The sequence below is a fragment of the Ammospiza caudacuta genome, chromosome 2 (assembly GCF_027887145.1).
Source record: "Ammospiza caudacuta isolate bAmmCau1 chromosome 2, bAmmCau1.pri, whole genome shotgun sequence".
In the NCBI taxonomy this organism is placed as follows: domain Eukaryota; kingdom Metazoa; phylum Chordata; class Aves; order Passeriformes; family Passerellidae; genus Ammospiza; species Ammospiza caudacuta.
Genome location: NC_080594.1, coordinates 81,845,265 through 81,867,488, shown reverse-complemented (window position 1 = coordinate 81,867,488; position 22,224 = coordinate 81,845,265). Strand labels below are relative to the sequence as shown.

General features: G+C 39.9%; 1 protein-coding gene across 1 annotated transcript in view; it reads right to left on the bottom strand.

Moving 5' to 3' along the window:
* The window catches only part of CLYBL (citramalyl-CoA lyase), a 165,279-nt gene that overhangs the window by 22,791 nt on the left and 120,264 nt on the right, over positions 1 to 22,224 (bottom strand). Inside the window, exons 3-4 of the mRNA XM_058825595.1 lie at positions 5,349 to 5,537; positions 1,727 to 1,828 (exon numbers count right to left, since the gene is read on the bottom strand). Of these exons, the coding sequence (XP_058681578.1) occupies positions 1,727 to 1,828; positions 5,349 to 5,537 (291 nt within the window). The remainder of the gene's footprint in view (positions 1 to 1,726; positions 1,829 to 5,348; positions 5,538 to 22,224) is intronic.

The window sequence follows — 22,224 nt, the reverse complement described above, 5'->3', positions numbered from 1 at the left end:
CAGAAATGCAGGATGCAGAGAAACTACAGAGGCTGTTACAGCAACCCAGCGGTACCAAAATCCTTCTGAAATGTTGCTCCTATTAAGCAAAGCCACTGTAGGTGCTCGCCAATGCACAGTGCTTTAAAATGACTCAGCAAAAGAAAAAAGTATTTTGCTTTCCCTAAGCATCCAGATAGCAAATACTGGGCATCCATAACAGGTTCCCCACCTTCTGGTTTACATTATGCCCCAGGTGTTACTGTGACCACTACTTCAGACATTTATATAGCAACATGAAACAAAACATTTGGCAAATATTGCTTAGCAACAAACAAAAAGTATTATATTTGATTAGTTTGACAAGCAATATATCTGCATGAGAAACTGAAATAAAGATCAGAAACTCTTTTATGAAATAAATAATATTAATGGTTTACAATTATTACAAGTTCCTTACAAGATAGAAGATTTGCCACTTTAAAGTGTCCATCTACATATAACTAAAAATAAGCTAAGGAAGTTAAAATGCAACAAGTGCTGCAAAAAAGCATTAAAATAAAAGTAAAACAATTTTCTGCTGTAGCTTTTTTCATGAGGAGAGTAGTATTACTATTTTATATTGGTGTTTGGATAATATTAGTATCTTTTAAGGCTAAGGTACATGGAAAGAGACATGTAATTACCAGCTCTACTATCGGGCGTTCTTCTGTAGCAGCTGGTGGGACACAAAATCATTCTGTAACAAAGTGTGCTTTAAAAGGGAACTCTCCTGCCAGCATCAGCAACTGCAACATTAAACCTCCACTATAAAATACTGTAGGTGAAGAAAAACCTCAATGGTTTAATATATGATCTAATTCTGTGTTTGCACACTGGACAGGAGCGTGTCCATTTGGTTATGGCTTTATCATGCTCGCAGATAGGTGAGTGTGTTCTGTAAGATAAATGGCTGTATCAAACGACCAGGCTGCCTGTGAGGTGCTTCTGGAGGGACTTCTGATCTGTGTGTCCTCAGCTGGTCTGAAACTTTTCCTTAGAGCTTGGGAGGGGAATGCGGAGTTCCTTGTGCATGCATGAGCTCTTCTGTTTCATTACCACGTTTCCTTGCCATTCTGAAAAACCTGGACTCGATAGGAAGGGCTGGGGAGGGATTTGTATTAAAATGAAATTAATAAATTAGATTTGATCTAAAATTACCCTAAAAATGAGCATGTTCTTCAAGTATTTTCAATGTTAATTCTGTGTCTAATCTTAGCATTAAACACTCCATCATACAGACAAAGAAATGACAACATGGAATTTGATTGTAATGTTATTAGTAGAAACCATTATAAAGAAGCAAGTTTAGCAATAGTGAGGTGATAATTAACTCTTATTTCAAACTAAGTGTTACACAAAAGTTGTGTCTGACAGCTACTAAATAGCCTGAAACACTGAGTATTCCAAATCTTTGGAGAGACCTTTTCCACTCCAAATGTGTTCAAAACAGTACCAATGAATGAAGGGAGGTTTTGATATTTGTTGTGGACTGTCTGGAGCTGTTCTGTCACTGGAATACTTTGAATTTATGAAGGCCTTTACAATACAAACATCAGAGTTCAATGTGCAAATGTTTTTGGGGATTGAACAATACGTTTTGTATTTTTTAACCTCTTTTCCTTGGTGAAATCAGGGAGAGACTGAGTATTCTCCTTATCCTAGTTTGCTGAGATGGCAAAATATGAACACTTCAAGACTTTCTTACCTTAAAATTGAGCAAGCCCATTGCAGTTTCCACAAAGGGGATAAAATTCATTGGTTCTACAAGTGTTCGTCCTTTTAGGTGATGTAAGAATTTGTCTGAAAACTAAAACTACACAGAATGAGCTATCAGAGGCAAAAAGAGAACAGTCTACATGTATACACAACATGGCAAATATTCACCTGACTGTAACAAACACCCCTCCCCACCCCAAAACCTGATAACTAAAAATTAGAACAGCTTATAACAAGGCCTGTGATCTGAAACTGCAACATTCCCATACATTTCTAAATTTGGAGGCTGGTTTGCAAGGAAAAAAAAAAATAAAAAAATCCAATCTTAGCACCTCTCACCCTGGCTTAGTGAAATGCAAATCCGTGGGCTGTGGAAAACAATGAAGTGCTGCTGTACCTGAGGTCCGGTTTTGTTTCATGTCCAGCACTGCCATCACTGGAAGCGCTCCACAGCCTTCTAAGTGGCATCCGTATTATTCATTACGGCACCGTTACCCTTTTGTTCAATAGGCTTTTCTTCATAATTTTTTAGCTTACCTAGGAAGGCCTTAAAAAGGAAGTTTAATTCTTTGAAGACCAAAGCTTGCCAATTTTTTCCATGAGACCAGTTCACAGCTAGCTCTGAGCTGCCAGTGGGGTAGCCCAAATTCCAAAATCTATCATCTGGAAACATACAAAAGCTCTTGCACAGATTTTTCCCCTTTCAAAAGGGAAAAAAAAAAAAAAAAAAAAAAGGAGGGGGGAAAACCTTCAGCCCTATATTGTAAATGTCTTATGTCTGTCCAGATCGAGTAATTTGCGTCAAGATAAACATATTTCAGGTACTGCAAAAATGTTAGTAAATAAAGACAAAAATCACATATGCATATATTTTAAATTTAAGGAATATTCAACTATTAATGGATATCAAAGGAAAGGGAATTTTAATCATCTCTCCATTCAGTCTCAGTTGGGTAAATCATATCTAAGAGATTTGCATAAATATAAACCATCAAAGACTTTTCATCTTCAAAGGGGGTTTCAAGACCCTATAAGCTTTGTACTGTAATCATCGCAGGTCACAACCCTGCAGGAATAAGGCTGCTATGGCAACATAAAAAACTAATGCTTAAGGCTTAGCATAATATTCTGACTAATAGAAAGGAAACTCATTTTAAAAGCTGGCAGCCTATTTACCAGAAGCTGGATTAGAGGTGTTATTTCCCCTTTTAGCTTCCCCCCACCACCCCTCCCCAAAAGAAGGAAAATCTAATCACCCAGATCTTGAAAAAAAAAAGCTTTCCAGCAATTTGCAGTAACTTTACAATTAGGCCAAAATAAATCACAGCTTTCTCCGGTGAAGAATTCTGCCCTCCCATCTCTGCTCTGCATCATCACCATGGCCCTCTAGATAACTTTTCTTTAGTGAAGAGAATTCCACTCAAAAATGTGCAAGGAGGAAAAAAAAATCAATTCACTCTGTACAGTATGGCAGGTTACTACAGTGACAGAAAACAGTAAAGTTCACCCAGGCAAATGCAGAAAATGAGGTAATATAATGGTATCAGTATATCTTCTTAAGACTCTTACCTGGTTTTAATTTTTTTAAGAGGAAAAAAAATGTTACTGTGTGTATATTTTAGGTGCAAGTTAAAGAGCAGAGTTCTTGTTTTATTTTAACTATTTTAAAAGTCACACTCCTGGAATTTTTGCTATCTTTTGTTTTGAAGGTAAAGCAAAAAAAAAAAAGAGCACATTTAATTAAATATTGCCTCCATTCCTTTCCCTTGTAAAAGATTTGCAATAAGCACCAATACAAAAGGTAACGAGTGGAGAAGTTTCAATTAATTTTTTTTTTCAAAAGGAGACGATTAAATGTTTCCGGCCTGGTAAAGTGTTCATTTCAGGGAGAAAGGGAAAAAAAAAAGAAGAAGGCGGAGGAAAAAAAAAACCCACAAAGCTTGGGGAGGGGATGAAGTAGCAAGGCCTCAGCAATTCTTTCAATTCCAGTGCACACCCAATAGTGTGTCGGGAAGAATGCACACTGGTCGGGATTTGTGGGAGAATTGTCCCGCCACAAAGGAGGGAGAGTTACGCTTGTTATAGTCCAATAAGCCATGCCAGTCAAACAAGTACCCACACTAGGGACAAAAGGAAAGCAAGAGATTCTCACACAAAAGAAAACAAGTAAGCCCATCTTTTAGTTGTGCATCAGCCTCCAGGTTTTCTGCTGCACATAAATAAAAATGAAGGGGGGGAGCGGGTGTGCGTGGGGGGAAAGAAACAGCTTCTGGGAGGCTGAAAAATCATGCTGGAGTGATTTTTTTGAGGATTGGGAAAAGAAGGCAGAGGTGTTAGGCAGAGTATGTTCTTTGTGTGCAAAGGTTGGGCAAAGGGAGAGCGAAGCAAAAGAAGGACAGTGATGCAGAAGCTTCTGGGGTTGGCTTGTTTTCCATGATGGAAATGAAAGTTAGCCAGAGGGAAGGTGGAAGAGGATGAGGTGACAAAGAGCCCTGGCATCCTGTCTCCCCGCAAAACCTACTTGGTGGCAGCAAGGGCTCTGCCATTTTGGTATCATGAATATTCATCACTGACAAGTTCTGTCTAACACTTACATGGCTGTAAACCCTGAGAGGTGCACTCTGGTTAATTTAATTACCTGTTGGTGGAAGGGGAAGGAGAACCTTCTGTGGAGGCCAAAGGGGCAGCACCACGGCCTGGACAGGGCCTGTCCCACACCTGGTGACGGGGCTGAGCTCCGTGGTGTGCTCAGGCCCATCTCCACGGCCTGATCAAGGTTAGGTGCTGAGATTAAAATAGACCCTAATGCGCCTGCCTGCCTTTCATCACAGCTTGTATGCGTGCTAGCTGCTCAGCTAGCGGTTTGCAAAAATATGAAGTGAATAATTAAGCATTATTCCTTTACTGGTGTGTTGCAGCAATAATGGTATATCCAAACAAGCATCCCTCTTTTTTGACAATTAAAACAATTATAGCATAATTAGGCCTATTTCAAAGTTTTCTTAAGTAATTTGACATGCCAACCATTTACATTTCAGGTTTTTATTGGCTGAAAAGTCAGTTGTGAAACACAAACACACCTGTCAGCAATTAAAAAGGAAGAAGTAGAGAACTGTTCAGGAAATAATATCTGTGCTAATTAAAAACACTAGTTAAAAGCTTCCTGTTTGTTCCTCCAGTTGCCCCAAGGAGTGACCTTCCCCCCAATCCATTTTTTCATATGTTGCTAACATGGTTTCCCATCTCCTGCTTCCAATGCACATAACTAAGGCTCTTGGACAGACAATAATTTTGCTTGTTAGGGTAGTCTGAGAAGAGTCAGGCACTTACCCTTCTACTTTTGATAATATATTCTGACAGCAATATTGGTTCTTTGTCAGCCATGGGAGAAATACACCTGGTTTTCTTTATAAACATGTTCCATATATGCTTTTTATACAGCACATCACACACACACATTTAAGTGGATGCACTGCCCAATTACCTCAGCCAAGCAACAACATCATATGGCATTTGCAGCCTTCCTCTTAACTCACAGTCATTCCTCTCTGTGCCTGGATGAACTTGGCCCAACAGCTTCAGTCAAAAGCTACTGTGTTGTTGGTACTCACCCATCTTATTTCCTCAACATTTTCAACCTTTGGCAGCATCATGCTTGAAGGCAGGGTCTTGGACTGCAAAAGCACCTCTAGATCTTCTTCTGCAAGGCCGCTGGACACGGAGTTTATCCTGACACACTTTTCACCATGGCCTAAGTCAAACTCTTCAAGGGTTTTCACGATATTCAGTCTTGCTTCTCTCTACATTATATATGAGTTCCGATGCACAAGAAAAGAAAAAGAAAACATATTTTCTATTGACAGAAAAACGCACTGAGAAGAAAACTTGTTGAAATGACATGGGGGAAAAGCTAGACAGCCAATATAGTGGTTTCCCCAAAATGTCTGTCACTCTTGGACTTTATTGAAGCAGTCATTAGCAGAACCTCACAATTTTACCTTCCTCTTTACTGTTTCTTTATAACTGGCAAATTCAATGCATGGGGTTTCTACCACTTTCAGGAAACAAGACTTTTGTGTCTGCTAGTGCTGAACATGTATAACAAACACAAATCTTTATGCTAACATAAGGTATTGCACTAAATGTCTGCTCTCTCAGAAATGGCATATTCTTAAATTTGCATTAAAAATTAATTTTTGTAATTTAGCTCTGTAATTTAGCCTGAATGTCGAAAAGTACAGACATATATATGCCTCTTTGGTTTTCCTTTATTCCATGTATTCAAAGTGCATTAAAGGCAGTAATAGAATTCACAACATACATATAAAAACAACACTGAAATAACTCCAAGGTTTTTCTTAGACCACATGAAAGGGCATTCTGTTGGCACTAAATAAAATCTCCAAAGACACACACTTCCCCTGGTCGTTTGCTATTTTTGTGAAAGTAAATTTACAAATCTGTTTAATGGTTGATTTGCATGAAGAATACTGGCATGCTTTTCTGAAATGAAATGCATTTCTTGGTCTGGAGAAGGGGGTAGGGGTCGGAGGAAGGTGCTAGGCTCCTTGCTTCCTGCCAACTGAAGTTTTAACCCCAAATTCCTTCCACTCACCAACAGCCCCTAACAAATTTGCATTGTCAAAACGCACACTTATCATTTCATTTGTGAAGAGTTTTTATGGGGCTAATAAAACTTTAAAGCTCCTGAGCCATGGAGGCTCAGGAATGACTTTAACAATATGCAGTTGCTGAATAGAGATGCTTTTCAAGAAAAAAGGCAAACTCAAGAGGAAAAAAAACAACAAAAAGAAATCATCAAAGTTAATATCCAGGCTAATACAAATCAGCAAGAGAGCACATGACAGTAGATTTAAACCAGACGGATGCAGACCTCTGCCGGCAAGAGGGGCAGAGGTGGTTTCCCAATGTGGTCTGAGTTAAACAGTGTGAGGGAACAGTAGCTTACAGTTGTCAGGACTGATGAGAACAGGGTCTCCCAGGCCAGTTTAAGACAGCTCTGCAGTGTACTGATTTACAGGGCTGGGACCCCTGATAATTAGGGTAAGTTTGGAGAAAAGCAGTTGGTGGCTCTAACTGGTTAAAAGGAAGGAATAATGAAGCAGAAAGTTAATGAAATCTGAAGCAAACAGCCTTCAGCTTGGGGCTCCTAGCAGTGCTCCTCCCAAGGCTGGGAGCATATGCCTGTTAATGGGACAGGCGGGAACAAGGCACCCATGTATGCATCCCTGGGCTGCCATCAAGGGGTGCCTTCAGAGGGAATCTCTGGAAAATGCAACCCAAAACGTGAGCTGCTGTGAATGGACTCTGTCTGGAGCCATTAGGAGAGCCACATAAACATGCACGCAGTTTAGTACAAACACGTCCAGCTAGAAGACAGCTCCGGCCCGTGGCTGTCTGATATGGCTCTTCCAAATTTGGTCAACCCAACTGTATGATGTCAATACTGGGAAATACAAATCCCCTATGTTTTCCTTCTCTGACTCAGGGTAATGGGTTTCTAGGGCTGAGCTGAAAGCTTCTGGACATGATGCAGAAGGGTAGCTTAAAATCACACTCCAAACCAATTTATGCTTTTAATTAAAGTCAGATTATCACCATTTCAGCACACACCAATGCAATTTGCAAAAGAGAGATCTTCCCAAAGTATCCTCTAAGGCAGCACTCAATTCCAGCTGAAGGCACATCTCCAGCAAACTTGCAGCCTAATTTGTTATGATTTTTTTTCAGAATATAATAATGAGCACTATTATGAGACCATTTCATATCTGTTTTTCTCCTCAGTCTGCAAACTCCCTTCCCAAAAAAGACAGATCGTGTCTTTCTAGGTATATTTCCATACAAAACACTTATTAACAGGCTGTTGCTGTTATCAATTTACATAAACTAAATGTGCAGCCCTCTGGTACGTATCCCAAAAATAACCAACAACTTCACTGAATTTATACCAACCAACAAACATGGGGAGGGGGTTGATGTTTTTTCCCATATTTTAATAGAAAATATGTTGCTATGTTAGTTAACACACCCATGCCATCTGTTGGGTTGAGAATTGATGCGTTTTCTTAGAACCGGTATGTATTAGATCTGTATGCCCAGATACTCCAGGAATGGAAATCTTTCCTTTTCATGATATAATACTTCTAGTCACTATAGTTTCCACAGCAAGAATCAATTTATGTTTTTAACTGTGGAACAAACTGATGGGACCTGGCTGCCAAAGCCAGAGCTTGTGAGGGGGCTGACTGTGCCTACCCTTCCTACAATGGAGGAAATCTGACTAATGTTAGTGGGGAGTATCAGGTTCCCATAAAGGTTTCCAATAAAACATTTCATGGGTAAATAAAAAAATTATATACTAAAACCTTTGACCAAACATATTAAAAACATGGAGAAAAGGGAGAGTCCTTTGTGCCTCATTACGCAGGGAAATGTAGAGGCTCTTCTTATTGTAGAATTCGTGCAACAGCTAAAATCCTAAACTAGATAAACTACTCCAAAATTGTAACAGAGAAAAAGGTAGTCCTTGATACAATAATATCCTTACTGCCAAGAATGGGAAGACTAAAATTTTTATGGAATGGTGAGAAAAATATTTGCCCTGCTGTTCACATGAGAACTACAACATCAGATAATACTTTGTCATGAAGGAATAGCTGATAAAGAAATAAACCAAATCATTAAGTAAAATATTTCATGCTCAAGTAGCTTGGGATGGTGATATCCTCCTTGGGTCCCATGTGAGCTGGGTTCTTTATCAAACTGAACAAGAGAGAAATACAACAGAGAGCTTCATGGTAAATAGTGATGCTATCAAAATGCTTTAAATTTGTGCTGGGAAACTCACTGAGGAAAAAAAATGATTGGTCAGGGTGACTACTTTAGCACCCCGTCTGTTTGACTCTGAGGAGGACACAGGAAGAGGTTCATTATCATGTGCAGCTACGCCAACTGGTGAAGATAAAGGTTTTGGTGACGCAGCATTGCTGACAAATCCATTGCTACCCAAACACACACACACACACACCCCGAAATTAAAAATGGGAATACGCACAATGCCGGCTCCACTGGCACCCATTAAACCTAATAACTAAGCATCCTCATGAGTTTCTAGCTCTGAATTATCAAATCTGCAAAGAAAACAACATCCGTCCACTTTTACACTCCAGTGGAAGAGGTGGTCCCTCGCGGCAGGGCTGCGCAGTCTCGCCATCTGGAGAATAAATCGAGTGTGAAGTACAGTATAGTTTGGGACCAAGCTCCGTGGCGGCAGCCCAGCAGTTAGTTCATTAGTCCCAAACTTGCGGGGATTAGTGCGGTATCAGCTCTACTGTCGGATGGGATCAGGCAGGCAGAGCGCGAGACTCGGGGAAGGGGGTGGCGGCAAAGAGGGGGCCCCTTGGGCTCCTTGATAAAACCACACTCTATTAGTGCACCTGAATGTGTGCTTTTGGTAACAGTATTTGGAAACAGCTTCCCATCATCTGAATCAGTACCTTCCCATTTCTCCTTTTTTTCTTTTTCTCGCCTTTTTTTTCCTGTACGTTATTTGTCAAAACATAGATATTTCCACTTCAGAACAGAAAAACTAAAGAAGAAAGAATGCCACAGAGCTGGAAGTTCAGCCACCCACTCACCTTGGACACACTATTAATACAGCAAAAGATGGCCAAATTAACAGCAGATGGAAAAATTATATTTTCTTCTTTCTTTTCTAACTGGTACAATTCCCTACAATCCTGCTTTTCATCAGTTTTTTCTAGATTTCTAGACCTACCTGATTTTGAGGACAAAACCTCTGTTTTGTTTTATTTTTCTTGCCTAGTCTTCCTCCCCTTTTTCTAAAGACCTCCAGGTCTTAGTGTAAAGATAGTGGTCATACTTAAATATATATTTGTATATAGATCCCATCCTGTTAACATCATTTGGCAACAGTTCTTCATGTGGAAATGTAAATATATGATGCACTAAAATGGCAGGCCAGAATCTATCATCCTCAATGCCATAATAAGTTGGCATGTTTCAAATAAGAGAGGAAAAATTAATTGCTATAATCACAATTCAAGTGCTTTTTTGGTGACATGCCTGACATGGTAAAAACATACAATTATGTGGTAATGTTAATTCCTTGGAGTGGTTTGTTTACAGAACTTGACATTGCTGTATCTTTTGTCACTTGTATTAGTGCATGCCATACAAATGCACATCACAAATAAGATTTTGCAGAAGAGCACATACACATTATATAGCTATAGTAGCTTTTGTGCATAATAGAGTTTCTGCAGGGGAAAAGTCTGACACCTTCTCCAAGCATAACTCTCCATCAATGAATGCCATACAGAATGAGAGCATACAAATGCCATTTAGTTTCAAACTTACAAATGGGAATGGCAAGAGAAAAGACAAGTCACATTTGTTTTTAAGGAAACAATGAGATCCATAAATGGGGAGCAGAGTGCTTCTGAGAGCAGCAGGTACTTGTCTCATGAGACTTGCTTTCTACCCTACCTACATCAGGTACTCATGAGAATAAATCTTTGAAACGGCAGCTATGTATTCCTAGTTAATCTAGTTTTTCAGTCTAGTTAGACTGAAAAACTGAAAAACTGTCCTGTAAAATATGCACAAAGCCTCCAGAAAGTGGTCATTAAATATTTTCTTATTTTTACCTCTGAGCAGATAATCAGTTAACAAGTTTTTAAAGATTCAAGAAATTTTAGAACACATTTTCTTTTGGTTCAACATGGAACACACCAAACTCACCATGTAACCAGTCCTGAAGGAAAAAAGGGGCAGGAGTGAGGAGAAGCAGGGAGAATAGAGTCTCCATCATGTATGTTGCTGTCTCTCCTCTGTATTTCATGTAAACATATGTTTTAGCATACAGCAAGACACTGATTTTGCTGTTACTGTTTCCTGAAATCTTCATATTATTTCTTTAATAATTATTTGTTCTTTTTTTTTTTTTTTTTTTTTTTTTTGTTTAATACCAACCTTTCCACTTGTCTGAAAAAGATTCTTCATGACATCAAAATGAGTCATCTAACTCTGTGCACTTCTAGCATCTGCTGCTTTTCTCTCTGCTCTGCTAATTGTCCTTACATGCAGTACATGGTCTAGCAACACTAAAATGATGCAAACGTCAGTTGCAGTCAGCATTGTGAACTAAGCAGCAATTTAATTATGCTCTGCTGAGGAAACCAAATTTCTTTGCCTATTTCTCTAGAAATTCCTTTTAAGGTCTAGGAACACATCAGTGCACATATCAGCAATAGCTACCCTGTATTTTTAAAAGAAAAGATCTCTAAAGTCTGTCCAGGAACAGCTGGGAGTGCTTGCTGCCATGTCAGCCTAGGAAACCTCTCCCTCCCTCTACCAGCGTGGACAATGTGGATCCTGAAGATATTAGGTGGGGGTCTATCCAACACCATCAGAATTGGGCAATTTCCACATATGGTGGTCAGGTGGCCTGTCCTGAGATGCTGTCAATGTGGAGAACCAGTGAACAAGAGCCTGAGGTGGTCTCAGCCAGCAGCCAGGAGCCAGGGCTCAGGAATCCCAATAAAGCTTATGGGGTGCTCAGCTATGTCAGTACTAAATTTCTGCTGAGCCTGACCGTCCAAGGATGTGGATTTGAATGCAACAGCAAGACATTTCCACAAGTTGTCATCAAGGTATTTTTCTGACTTGCACATATCTCAGAGAAATTTAAACAGAGGCCAGTAGGCTGCTAGAATGAACTGGCACATATAAATATTCACATAATATGAGGGCTGAGTATAAATGAATAAAAAAACTAGCAAAAATGATACAGCATGGGATATGTGTGTGTTTGTGTCTGTTTGTACATAAACACAGAGACAGGCTTATACCTTAAGATTATGTGTACAGAAATGTTCCAAGAGGTTTTTAATGACAGTAATATATACAGCAGCTTAAATAAATCAAAGTTTTGTTCATGCAGGTAGGCAGCTATTCTTCTGTCTGCCAACTTTTATGAACACTTACAAAAGAGATGTAAACAACCTTTCAATTAACACAAATCAAGCTAGCACTAATTTAAGCTGGCTGCAAGAAGTAGTCTCTTTACATTTTCCCCCTGGCTTTCTGAAGATACTTTTTGTTTTGTGACAGATTAGCATCACAAATGAAAATTCTTTAGAAGCATTAGTGTTAATTAGTCTTCCTGGACAGTCCAAATGAGCTACTGAATGATGAAATAAAGCCACAAAATATACAATATAATATATCAGTTAAGAAAAGGATTATACTGTTCTTTCATCTGAACTTAAGAGTATGTTAATTTTTATTAAAAAATATTACAGTTTTAGATGTATTTACTTGGCAGTATGTAATAGATAGCTATGGAAAATGTGTATGTTTAGACATCTATTTTTATTTTTACAAGTGCATCTTTTTGTTAATGCTGATAATGAAATGCACTGCTGTCTGTCAAAAGTACATATGCTTTAGCAAACTATCGATCCCTCTCCAGCAGCTGATTTCAGATGATTCTAAGTGAGATATAGATCAAATGTTTTAAAGATTGGCAAATTATTGCCTCAATTATTTAATAAATCGGTTGAAAAAAATGCTTAAAGCCAAGAGAAGTAAACAGAGTTTTTCTGAAAAAATACTAACTGGCTAGAACTTTATGCCTGCTTGTACTGGAGGAACCAGTGTCTGCCCTAAGCTGCTTAATAGCTCCTAGGAACAAGGAATGCATTAAGAAAAATCAGGTTAGGTGTGCCATGGCATTTTTTATCCTTCCTATTCTCTGGAACAAACTTTTCCCAGCATACCTACAGTCTCAATAAAACTGTGTGTTTCAAAGAGATAGCTTGAAATGACAGTTGTGTTTCTGTTGGTGCAAACACTGACTAACAGCTCTTATCTCAGTTTTCATAAGGTGCCTTATCTGCATCAGTAAATTAGCAAATTAATATTCTGTAATGTGATCAAAGCCCCATAGAATGCCCTAAGTCCAAGTGTTCACAGTAAAACTGTAGCGGTACATAAAAGCTCTCAACTCTTCATTTTCAACTTACATTTTAAAGTTAAGTGGTGTCACCTTGTAGATGCATGTCTTTCCATGCAGTGGAGATTCAAGACCAGAACTGGTCACTCAGGCGTCTTACACTGGGAAAGGCACTCCCACAAGTTCTCTCACTAGATGGGTTCTTGAGACACTTCGAAGAGGACTTCTGAAACCTTCTCATGCCACAGGCATTTTTTTAAAGCAAAAATTACGTCATGTATACTGTACATGCCCTTGTGAGATCATGCCATTCATATCAATTTCCATGTACAGACCCTGTGAGAAAATCTATTCCTCTGGAAGAATTTAGTTCCCAGCTTCACCCGAAGGTTTTGAGTCAGCTGCCCACAAGGCACAACTGCCCATGTACATCCAGACTCTCCTTTGGGAGACTGAGTCATCTATTTCCTCCAAACCACAATAAAGGTTTCAGAGATAGATCTCTTCAGGCATCATGCCTAGAGAGTGGTTTGGGCAGGAGTGCACCAAGTTCAGCTGCCCCCACCCTGCTCCTGTGAGGCTGCTCCAGCGAACCCTGTGTCCCTCCAAACACTCACATGAGCTGTCTTGCCAAGCCCCAGGGTGTGCAACACATCCTCAGTTAAAGTTTAAAAACCTCATGGTGGTATGCCACCCTGTTCATAGGCTGGAAATCAAGAAAAACCACCCAAAACCCAACCATATTACAAACCTAGCAACTCCATCAAAACCCCATGAGGAGACACAGGGCACCCACATGTTAATTATGCATCACTGCACCTAGTCTGCTCTAGAGGTTTACCCCTATGCCATGTGGGCACACATGGCACTCTGCCACACTAGGTGAGGGCAGCAGGGATCTCTCCTTGGATCCCACACATTTAGCATTGGAGAAGTAGCCTGGAATTGGGAGAATAACATTACGAGATGTTCAACACAGGAAGCTTTGATCTAAGGAGCTTTGCACTAAATTGACACAACTCTTGCCTTCCTGAAAAGCAAACTTGTTTTATAATTGTAGTTCTCAGCCAGTGCTCACCTTAACAAAGATCCACCTCACTAAGCTGGATTTTGCCAGAGATCCTTCTTCTTTCTCTAGCAGAAGAAGGGCTTGCTTTTGATAGAAATCCCACTTGCATGGGTGACTGGGGTGAGTCATGGACCCAACAATCCCACTTCACCCCAAATACAGGTTTTAGCACATCCTGCAGGCAACATTTGCTCAGATGCTCCATATGACGAGGCAAAGCCCATTACACTTTCTGGCAGAGTCCCTGAAGCATGGGCGGTGGTATAAAAGCAGTCGTCCTCCCTTCTTTCCGCCCCCACACCCCGCAAGTGGGAGAGGGGAAACAGTACCAGAACACCATGTCCCATGTGTCCCTGTATTGGCAGTGACTAGCTGAGGCAGCGAGTGATCCCTGATACAAAATAAAATTGTTAAAAATAAACTCCATGACTCGTGTATTCATGGCAAGGAGTATGAACCTTTTGGAAATGAATTCACTTGTGCTCTGTGGTCTAAACAAAACCTGACAATGTGAATTTTTCCCTGCGTAGACCTGTGATTGGTGTCAAAGGAACTGAGATTTTTCTCCAGTTTGAAAGTGGGACCTGAGAAGGTGGTTGTTTTCTAGGTCAGATCTCTGCTAATCCTTCAGGATTGTAGGGTGGTATTTGTACATCACTGATAGATGTATTGTCCTGGTACAGTACAATACACACCTTTATAGACATGATGAGAATTGTTTACTGGTATTCTTCAAAATAGTGATTAAGTTCCTCATTTAGATATTCCTGATGGCAGTGGAACAAGTTATTAGACCTTATAACATTTCCTTCCCTAAGATTTTCTTCAATTTACTTCCCTGATGAAATAAATAATTTTTAAATGCTAGGTTGGCTGAGAAGGTGCTCCTCAGTGGGGCTTCTGGAATATCTAGGAAGTTTAAAGTAAAGTTGGTGCATATTTCCCAATAAAACGATAAAATGAACCGATATATGATTATTTCTGCAACATCTAAGCAGTTCCTACCGTCTTCTGCTTATTCCCATTCCATGCCCTGCTTTTTCCTTATGCAAGCTTTTCCAATCAACTTTTTCTCAAGCTGAGATGCAAACTGGATCACTGAAGCAATCCCATTAGAGAAATGGGTTTTTCAGGCTTTTCTGTGTGGGAGAGTAGGATTTTGTTTTTTTACTCCAGCCTGTTTAATCAGTCCTGTTTACAGCCTGGCCAAACAAGCAATTGCACCGCTATAAGCAAGGGCATGGCAAAGGAAGACAGCAAGCAGCTAGGAAGGGCAACATGGAAAAAGGAACTTCTTGAGCTGTTTTTGTTTTTCTTTCCACCACAGCCTAGCTAGCTGAGCACCCAGCTGCAGCACTGTTGCACCTAATTTGTGCCCATGAGGAGAGCAGTAGGTAGGACTCAAGCAAATGCCTGCATCCTTTAACAACCCTCACTACAAGCCCCCATTCTTACATCTATGTGCATTTCCCCATAAAATTACCTCAGCATAACCAACAGGGGCATCTGGAAGCAGAGCACCTTGTTAAATTATTGATTACTTGACTAACACAACTTTTGCCCTAATTTATGTGGTTCCCTTCATAACATCTTTCCAGACCTGAATATGCAGGGTTCCTTCTACCTGTGCTTTTGTTAGCTACTCTTGCATCTGTCCAAATCTGACATGAATTTCATTCACTTCAAGCACACTGTCAGGGTTTGAGTTCAAATTCTTTACACATGGTTTATCAGGTATTTTCTCTCACTTTCTGGACAGTGGCTCTGCCAAATGTAGTGTAAGTAAAAGACTAATAAGAAAATGGGTTCAGCTTTGAACCATTTCTATAAACATACAATAAATGCTGGGGTCAGCCTGGACTTTGTACTGATTTAACTACTTCAGATTTATTTGACACCAATAACATTAAATTGATGCAATACTCTGGCAAGAAACTATTTGCTAAAATGTTACTAGCAATATAATTTATTCTCCTCTGTGAATAAAATTCATAGACAATCAGGATTTTACAGCAATATAACTGCAATACTACAGTACTACTGCTTTGTTTATCTTATATTAATTTTAAGCCAACAGTGATAAAATAGAACTCAGTGTTTACAAGTTTGACACCCATTAAACTGCCTTTTTTCTCACTTTCTTTTCCTCTTATATTTTTGCCCAACTTGCTTTATTGTTGCGTAACTGTCTGAACAAACTATGCAGTTAGCAATTGTTTTTTTGTTCTTTTGACTTGATATGATATCATTCTTGTTCTGAATGAAGGACTGCCTATAAGAAAAATGTGAAAATGTGAAAATGTGAAAATGTGCTCTACTTACCTAAAAAAATCTCTTTTTTGGGAAACTGTTCTGCTTTACTTGCTAACCTGTTTATATTTTTTGATTTCCCCAGTAATAATGTGTTTTGTATTGAGAACAGAAGGTAGTTTTCCTCCCAAAGTGCTCAGAGACATTTTCTCCAGCCAGAATCCCCACTCCCATCACCTGCATCAGGTGCAGGTTAACCCTGGTGGGACTCAGGTGATGCTCCCCTCCCTTTTCTTGGCAGCGGCCTCTCCCTGTGCTGCCAGCCTGCCACCAAGCACGGTGTCTGTTTGGCAGCCACCCCTCAAGCTCCGGAAGCTCCCTGGCTCCATTTCCTCGTTCCAGCTGGCCACTGAGGCACTGTCCCTGGCAGTGTGCTAGCAGTGCTTGTGCTGGTGTGTGCTGATGCTGCTGGATACAGAGGGCTCTTGGTGCCCTTCCCCTGTTAAGGTGTCTTTGCTTTTGCTTAGGGTAGGCTGGAGTGGGACAGTCCAGAGCAGTCCTACATCCAGAGCACTTCACTCTGTTCTGAGGACATAACACACAGTGGCATTAATGCTCTTTGACTTTATCTGTTGGCAAGTTCCCTACCCATTTCTCTCCTCACTCTTTGATTTGGCAAGCAATCATCTACAAACTTCCTAGGAAGTCCCTCTTTAGGGGCAGCGGGTTTCTGCAGCATGGGTGCAGAAACAAATCCTTCCTGAACCCACTAGACCACTCCAGTATCTGAGGATGCAAGGTACAACAGTACCAGAAAACTATTGTAAAGTTGTATATTACCAAAGTCTCCTTCTTTCCTGGTTCTTCATTTGATCTGTCACCTTCCCTACTGGGCTTCAGATGAAGTCAAAGAATCACGGGACTGCTGAGGCTGGAAGGAACATCTGGGGGTCATTTGTCCAATCTCCTGATGCAGCAGGGACACCCAGAGCTGCACAGCTGAGACTCTGTACAGATAGCTTTTGAATGTCTCCAAGGACAGAGACTCACAGCTGCTGGGAAACCTGTCAGTGCTCAGTCACCTACACAGTAGAAAAGTGTTCTGATGTTCAGAGAGAACCTTCCATGTTTCAGCTTATGCCCGTTGCCTCCAGCCCTATCACTGGGCACCCTTGAGCAGAGCCTGGCTCTGTCCTCTTTGCATCCTCCCTGCAGGTATTATATACATTGATGGGATCCCCCTGAGCTGAACAGTCTCAGATCTATAAGCCTCTCCTCAGAGGAGAGATATTCCAGTTCCTTTAACATTTTTGGAGCCCATTCCTGAGGCTTCTCCAGTATGTCCATGGCTCTTGAGTACTGATACCTTTGGCATTCTCCTCCACATGATTTGCAAAGTTTAGAAGTCCTCTCTGCTCTTTGTCAGACATGTTTGAGCATATTAAAACTGTTTACTTTTATTTTTTAATGTTAAGGTCCACTAAAAAAAAATTACTAGTAATCTGCACTCCATTTTATTTATTAATTTTGTTGTTTTTAAAATTCTCATGTCCCTTCATGCTCTCAGCATCACCTTTTCCAATACAATTCTCATTTCCAACTGAGTGATTCGATCTTTGCTTTAAGATAATTTTTCATCTGTTGCTTATTTGGCTTTATTTCTTCTTGACCAGGTTTCACAGCTTCAGATTCTGTGTTGGCAGTTTCTTGGCCAGTTTTCCCTTCCCGTTGACCAGATATAATCTCTGCCAGTATGGATGCTAAGTCCTCTATTGCTGGCCAAGCAAGAATCAATCATGCTGGATCTTACTAATATAAATTTACACTTAATAGAAATGTAATCCTCTTGGGAATTAACATCTGCCCTAACATAAACTTTGTCACATTTTATGAATGCTTATGAATATTAATTAATTATTCTAGCCCACTTACTTGCATGTTTGTAAATAGACAGCTATTAGGACAATTAAAATAGCAAGATGAGTAGCAAAATGGCTTCAGTCTAACAGCTATATAAATAAATATATATTTAAGAGTACTACTTCTGCCTGTGTTTCTCAGGACAGGCCGTTGTTCCACTCGGTACGCATGTGGACCTACTTTCCAGCTATTCTTGTTTCACATCTATATTGCAGAATCACTGCAGAGCCACAGGCAGGATGAACCCCATTGTCCTCCGGAGCATTCAAGCTTAGCACAAATGCACGATCTAGCGACGAGAGCTTTCACGCAGCCGATTCTGCGTGCCCAGAAGTTCAGCTCAGCTTTTTCATCCTGAACAATGGGGAAGCAAGGGGGATAGCCTAATATTTCATCCTCTGTTTTGCCTACGTAGTCTTTGTCCACCAGTGTTCTGTGGCATTAAAGGTGAACCTCTTTCATGCGATAGCTATCAAAAAGCCTTCCTCCTCTAGACAAGGCAATGATGAGTTAGAGTCACTGTTTGCTGTTATCCTGATCTGCTTTTCAAATGAAGATTCATTTTCTTTGATCTATATAACTTGTTCTGCTCCTTCTGTGTCTTCCCACACCATGGCATACAGTCTCTAGGTTAAATACAGGAGAAAATTCTGAAAATTCATTTTTCTGCTGTCCTGTCTCCTAGGCATGCACCCCTCCCTTCAAGCTTTCCTTGAACTTTTTTTTCACTGCTCGTAGTCAAACAAGTTATTGAAATGTTTTTGTTTGTTTTTTGGTGTTTCCCTCCCTCACCTTCAGTCGATGTTTGTAAAGCATTTAACACTACACCAGGCGGGTTAATTTACTGCGCTGGTAAAACAGGCTATTTGGAGTGTCTTGCAACACTGACATGTTTTCAGCTTGAAAATCAGATGTCTCCATCCCAAAGGAAAGAATTCTTGCCAAAGCTTTGTTTATATCGATGCCAGGTGCAATCTGGCCCAACAGTGGTAATGACATATGAACACTAAACAGTTTGTAAAAAACATACTTCAAAATGAAATCTGAAGCCTGTCTATAAAGACCCAGGTAAAGGTCTTACTAGGAATTTGCCTGGTGTAGAAAAGTATTTCTTTGTAGAAACATTAATTTGGCTTCTGGGCTCCCTTTAGTGTTATTAGTGGCCTCTGATTTCAGTTTTTTCATTACAGCTTGTTTTTCTTTTCCTTCTGGTAGAGCTTTCAAAGCCAAAGGTTTACTGTGTAAAAACATTTTAACAAAAATTACTGTAATTACTGTATTTAATATTTTATTTTGTACATGGCTTTTGCATGTATGATCAGGAAAATAAACCTTTTCTTTTTTTTGCTTCACAGAGAGCAACCCTGACCTGGTGAAAATTAGAAATACTGCAATGCAAAGCATACTGCAGCACCTCTTGAAAGGGAATTGCCAGAATTTAATTGCATCCTCCTCTTCTTAAACAAGTTCAAAATAGGCTTTCATACCTAGAGGCGATTTTTTGGTTATTGGTAAGTTAAACCTGTGTAAGAGTCCTGACCCTTAGATGAAGTAACTCCCTGCCCATAGTGTGAAAGCATCAGAAACCCCAGTAGGCTGCAAATTGTGTATGTTTGTCTGATCTCTGTGATGCTCACATCCTTTGCACATCCTTACTTAAGGTAAGATAAAACTGTGGAGAGCAGAGGCGGGTAGACACACTGAAACGTTTTTAAAATGTGCTCAGATTTTGTTTGCAAATCTGTATTAAATTGACACATCCACTAAATCAGCAGCCATTTAAATGAAAATCTGGCCCTAAAAATCAATGACATTTATACAGTGATCAAATTCTTCTCTCTTCAGAGGGTCAGCGCTAAACCCAAGCGCTCAATGCTGCTGTCAGTATGTGTGCTGCTGTAAGGAAGGTGCCCAGTGTGATCTACATATCCTATAGGTATAGAGCAAATCGCTTCCTCAAAGAGTAAACCAAACAAAAGCCACAGAACAACAGCAATAAGAGACTATTTGACAAAAAGCTATTCATGTGCAGAACCCATTACCTCACCACATACCTAAGAGTAAGCCAGTGGCTTTGGGTTTTGTCCTAAGAGGAAGCTGAGGGAAATTTTTAGGATGCTTTTCCCATGTGTTTGAAGTAAAATCAGGAGATCAGTATGCCTTTAAAATGAGAGATAAGCCTCTTAATACTTTAACTCAAACTTCACAAATCATGATTTTTGAATCAGTGCCTCAGCAGAAAAGGAAAGACTCAGATTTGCAGATGGCAAGTTGCTTGCTGCAATCTGAAAGGGTCTATACTATAATGGCAAAAAATATGACTATATACACTTTCTTCCTCTGTCCATCTGCCACTGTTATAGTCTAATGTGGGGGTGATTTTATTTAAATTTGGACTGTTTGCAGGCTGATTTCTCATTTCTGCAATCATTAGGTTTGTAACAAAAAGAGTAAATAGATTTTTTTTTTAAAAAATCCCAACTGCTGCCTTAGTGCTGTGTGACTTAAATAGTCACTTAAATTTCACTTAAATAGTGAAATCATTGCTACAGGCAGCCACAGAAGAAATCTGCATACATCTGCTGCTGGTCTGCATGGTATCTCATCCAGTGACTATATATGTACATATATATACATGGAGGGAATCTTTGGGAATCTTCTTAATTCTTGCAAGTACTTTCTGAAATGGAAGATGCAGAATCTTCTAGTGGTAATGACCAGGCAGACCAAGAAAAACAGAAGATAAATACATTAATAATAGAAAATGAGTGATGCAAATAGATATTTAATTTATTAATATTTAAAGGTCATAGGAAGAGTCATCTTGTTTTACTCACTTATTATTCTCCTTCATCCAGGGAAATGACACAGTAGATGCCCTGCAAGCCAGTTTCCCCCACACTCATAAGAAAAAAGGTCAATGGACAGAGGTACGTATTTATCAAGACTCAGGGACATTGAAAAGCTATCAGGAACCATGACTGCAAGCATCAGATCATTCACCTTTCCCCTTGCTCAAGACTTGCCATGAAGAAGACACACAGATGGATTTTTGTTTTCTTGTTTTTCAGAGGGAGTGGAGTTCCCTAGAAAAAGCCTTTGTGCTTTCAGCCATCAGACCCTCATCATTGCAGGGACTGCCTGGTGGATCTGCCTCCTGGAGTGGTGGTCCTCATGGACAAATCCCCGGCCCAGACTGGTCCCCTGTGCTTTCCCCATGCCCTTGGCTCCCAGCAGCACTGGTGCACCAAGGCTGCGTCCCTGGGGCTCTGCACAGGGAGCAGAGGGAGCTCTGCCCCAGCACATCCTGCCTCCTAGAAGGCAAGCTGGTGACTGCAGGGAACAGAAACAGCTGTCTAAGGCTGCCAGCTCTGCCAGGCTGATGGCAAAGGAACTGCATCAAATAAGGGAAATTGACTCCTTGATATGTTACGTTTTTAAAATGGCCTGTGATGTTACATGATAAGTTGTTTTAGGGCTTGTAGGTCATTAGCTCAGAGGATCTGAAAAAATAATATCTGAAGACAGACTTCTAAAGGATTCCCTTTAAATAGCTTATTCTGTGAGAATGAAAAAACATCAAACTAAAATTATTGCAGAACACCGATTCCCATCTCTTTTACACTGTGGAAGTGTCAGTGTGCAAGATGGAAACTCGAGCCCACTGGGACAGTAAATATTTTGAATCTGTGTTTTTTTGCAAGATGGAAGAAAACAAAGCAGCTGTCCACAAGGCTCACAAGGCTTCTTCTGCTCTGAGTACCATGGCAACTCCACAAGTGAAGGGGGGAGATGAGTTTGGTCCATTGCTTGGCAGTACCTTGAAAAGTATACTTGGAGGTATAAGTCATCTAAATACTAATGAAATTTAGCCACTTTTTGGATGGCCTATCTCATATATTTCTTTACTTTCTTCTTTTTCCTTCAAAATTTAACAGGAACTTTGATTTTGTTAGTGTTTGTATTCAATATTTGTCCTCCATTAAGATGGTATTGATATAATTTGGCATGCATGCTGTTCTTAAGTCACTGAAAAGAGTGGTAAAGAGCACTGAAGAACACTGTTTGCCATGGATCTGAAAATGTATAAATATTAATATATTTATTTAATGTAAGAAAATGAATAGGCAGGATACATTTTGATACACAGTTCTGAAATTTGGCTCTTTGTCTAAAGCCAATGTAAAAAATAAATGGGTTTTAAGCCTATGTAAAGTTTAAACTATCCAGCATCTTTGTCACTTATTCC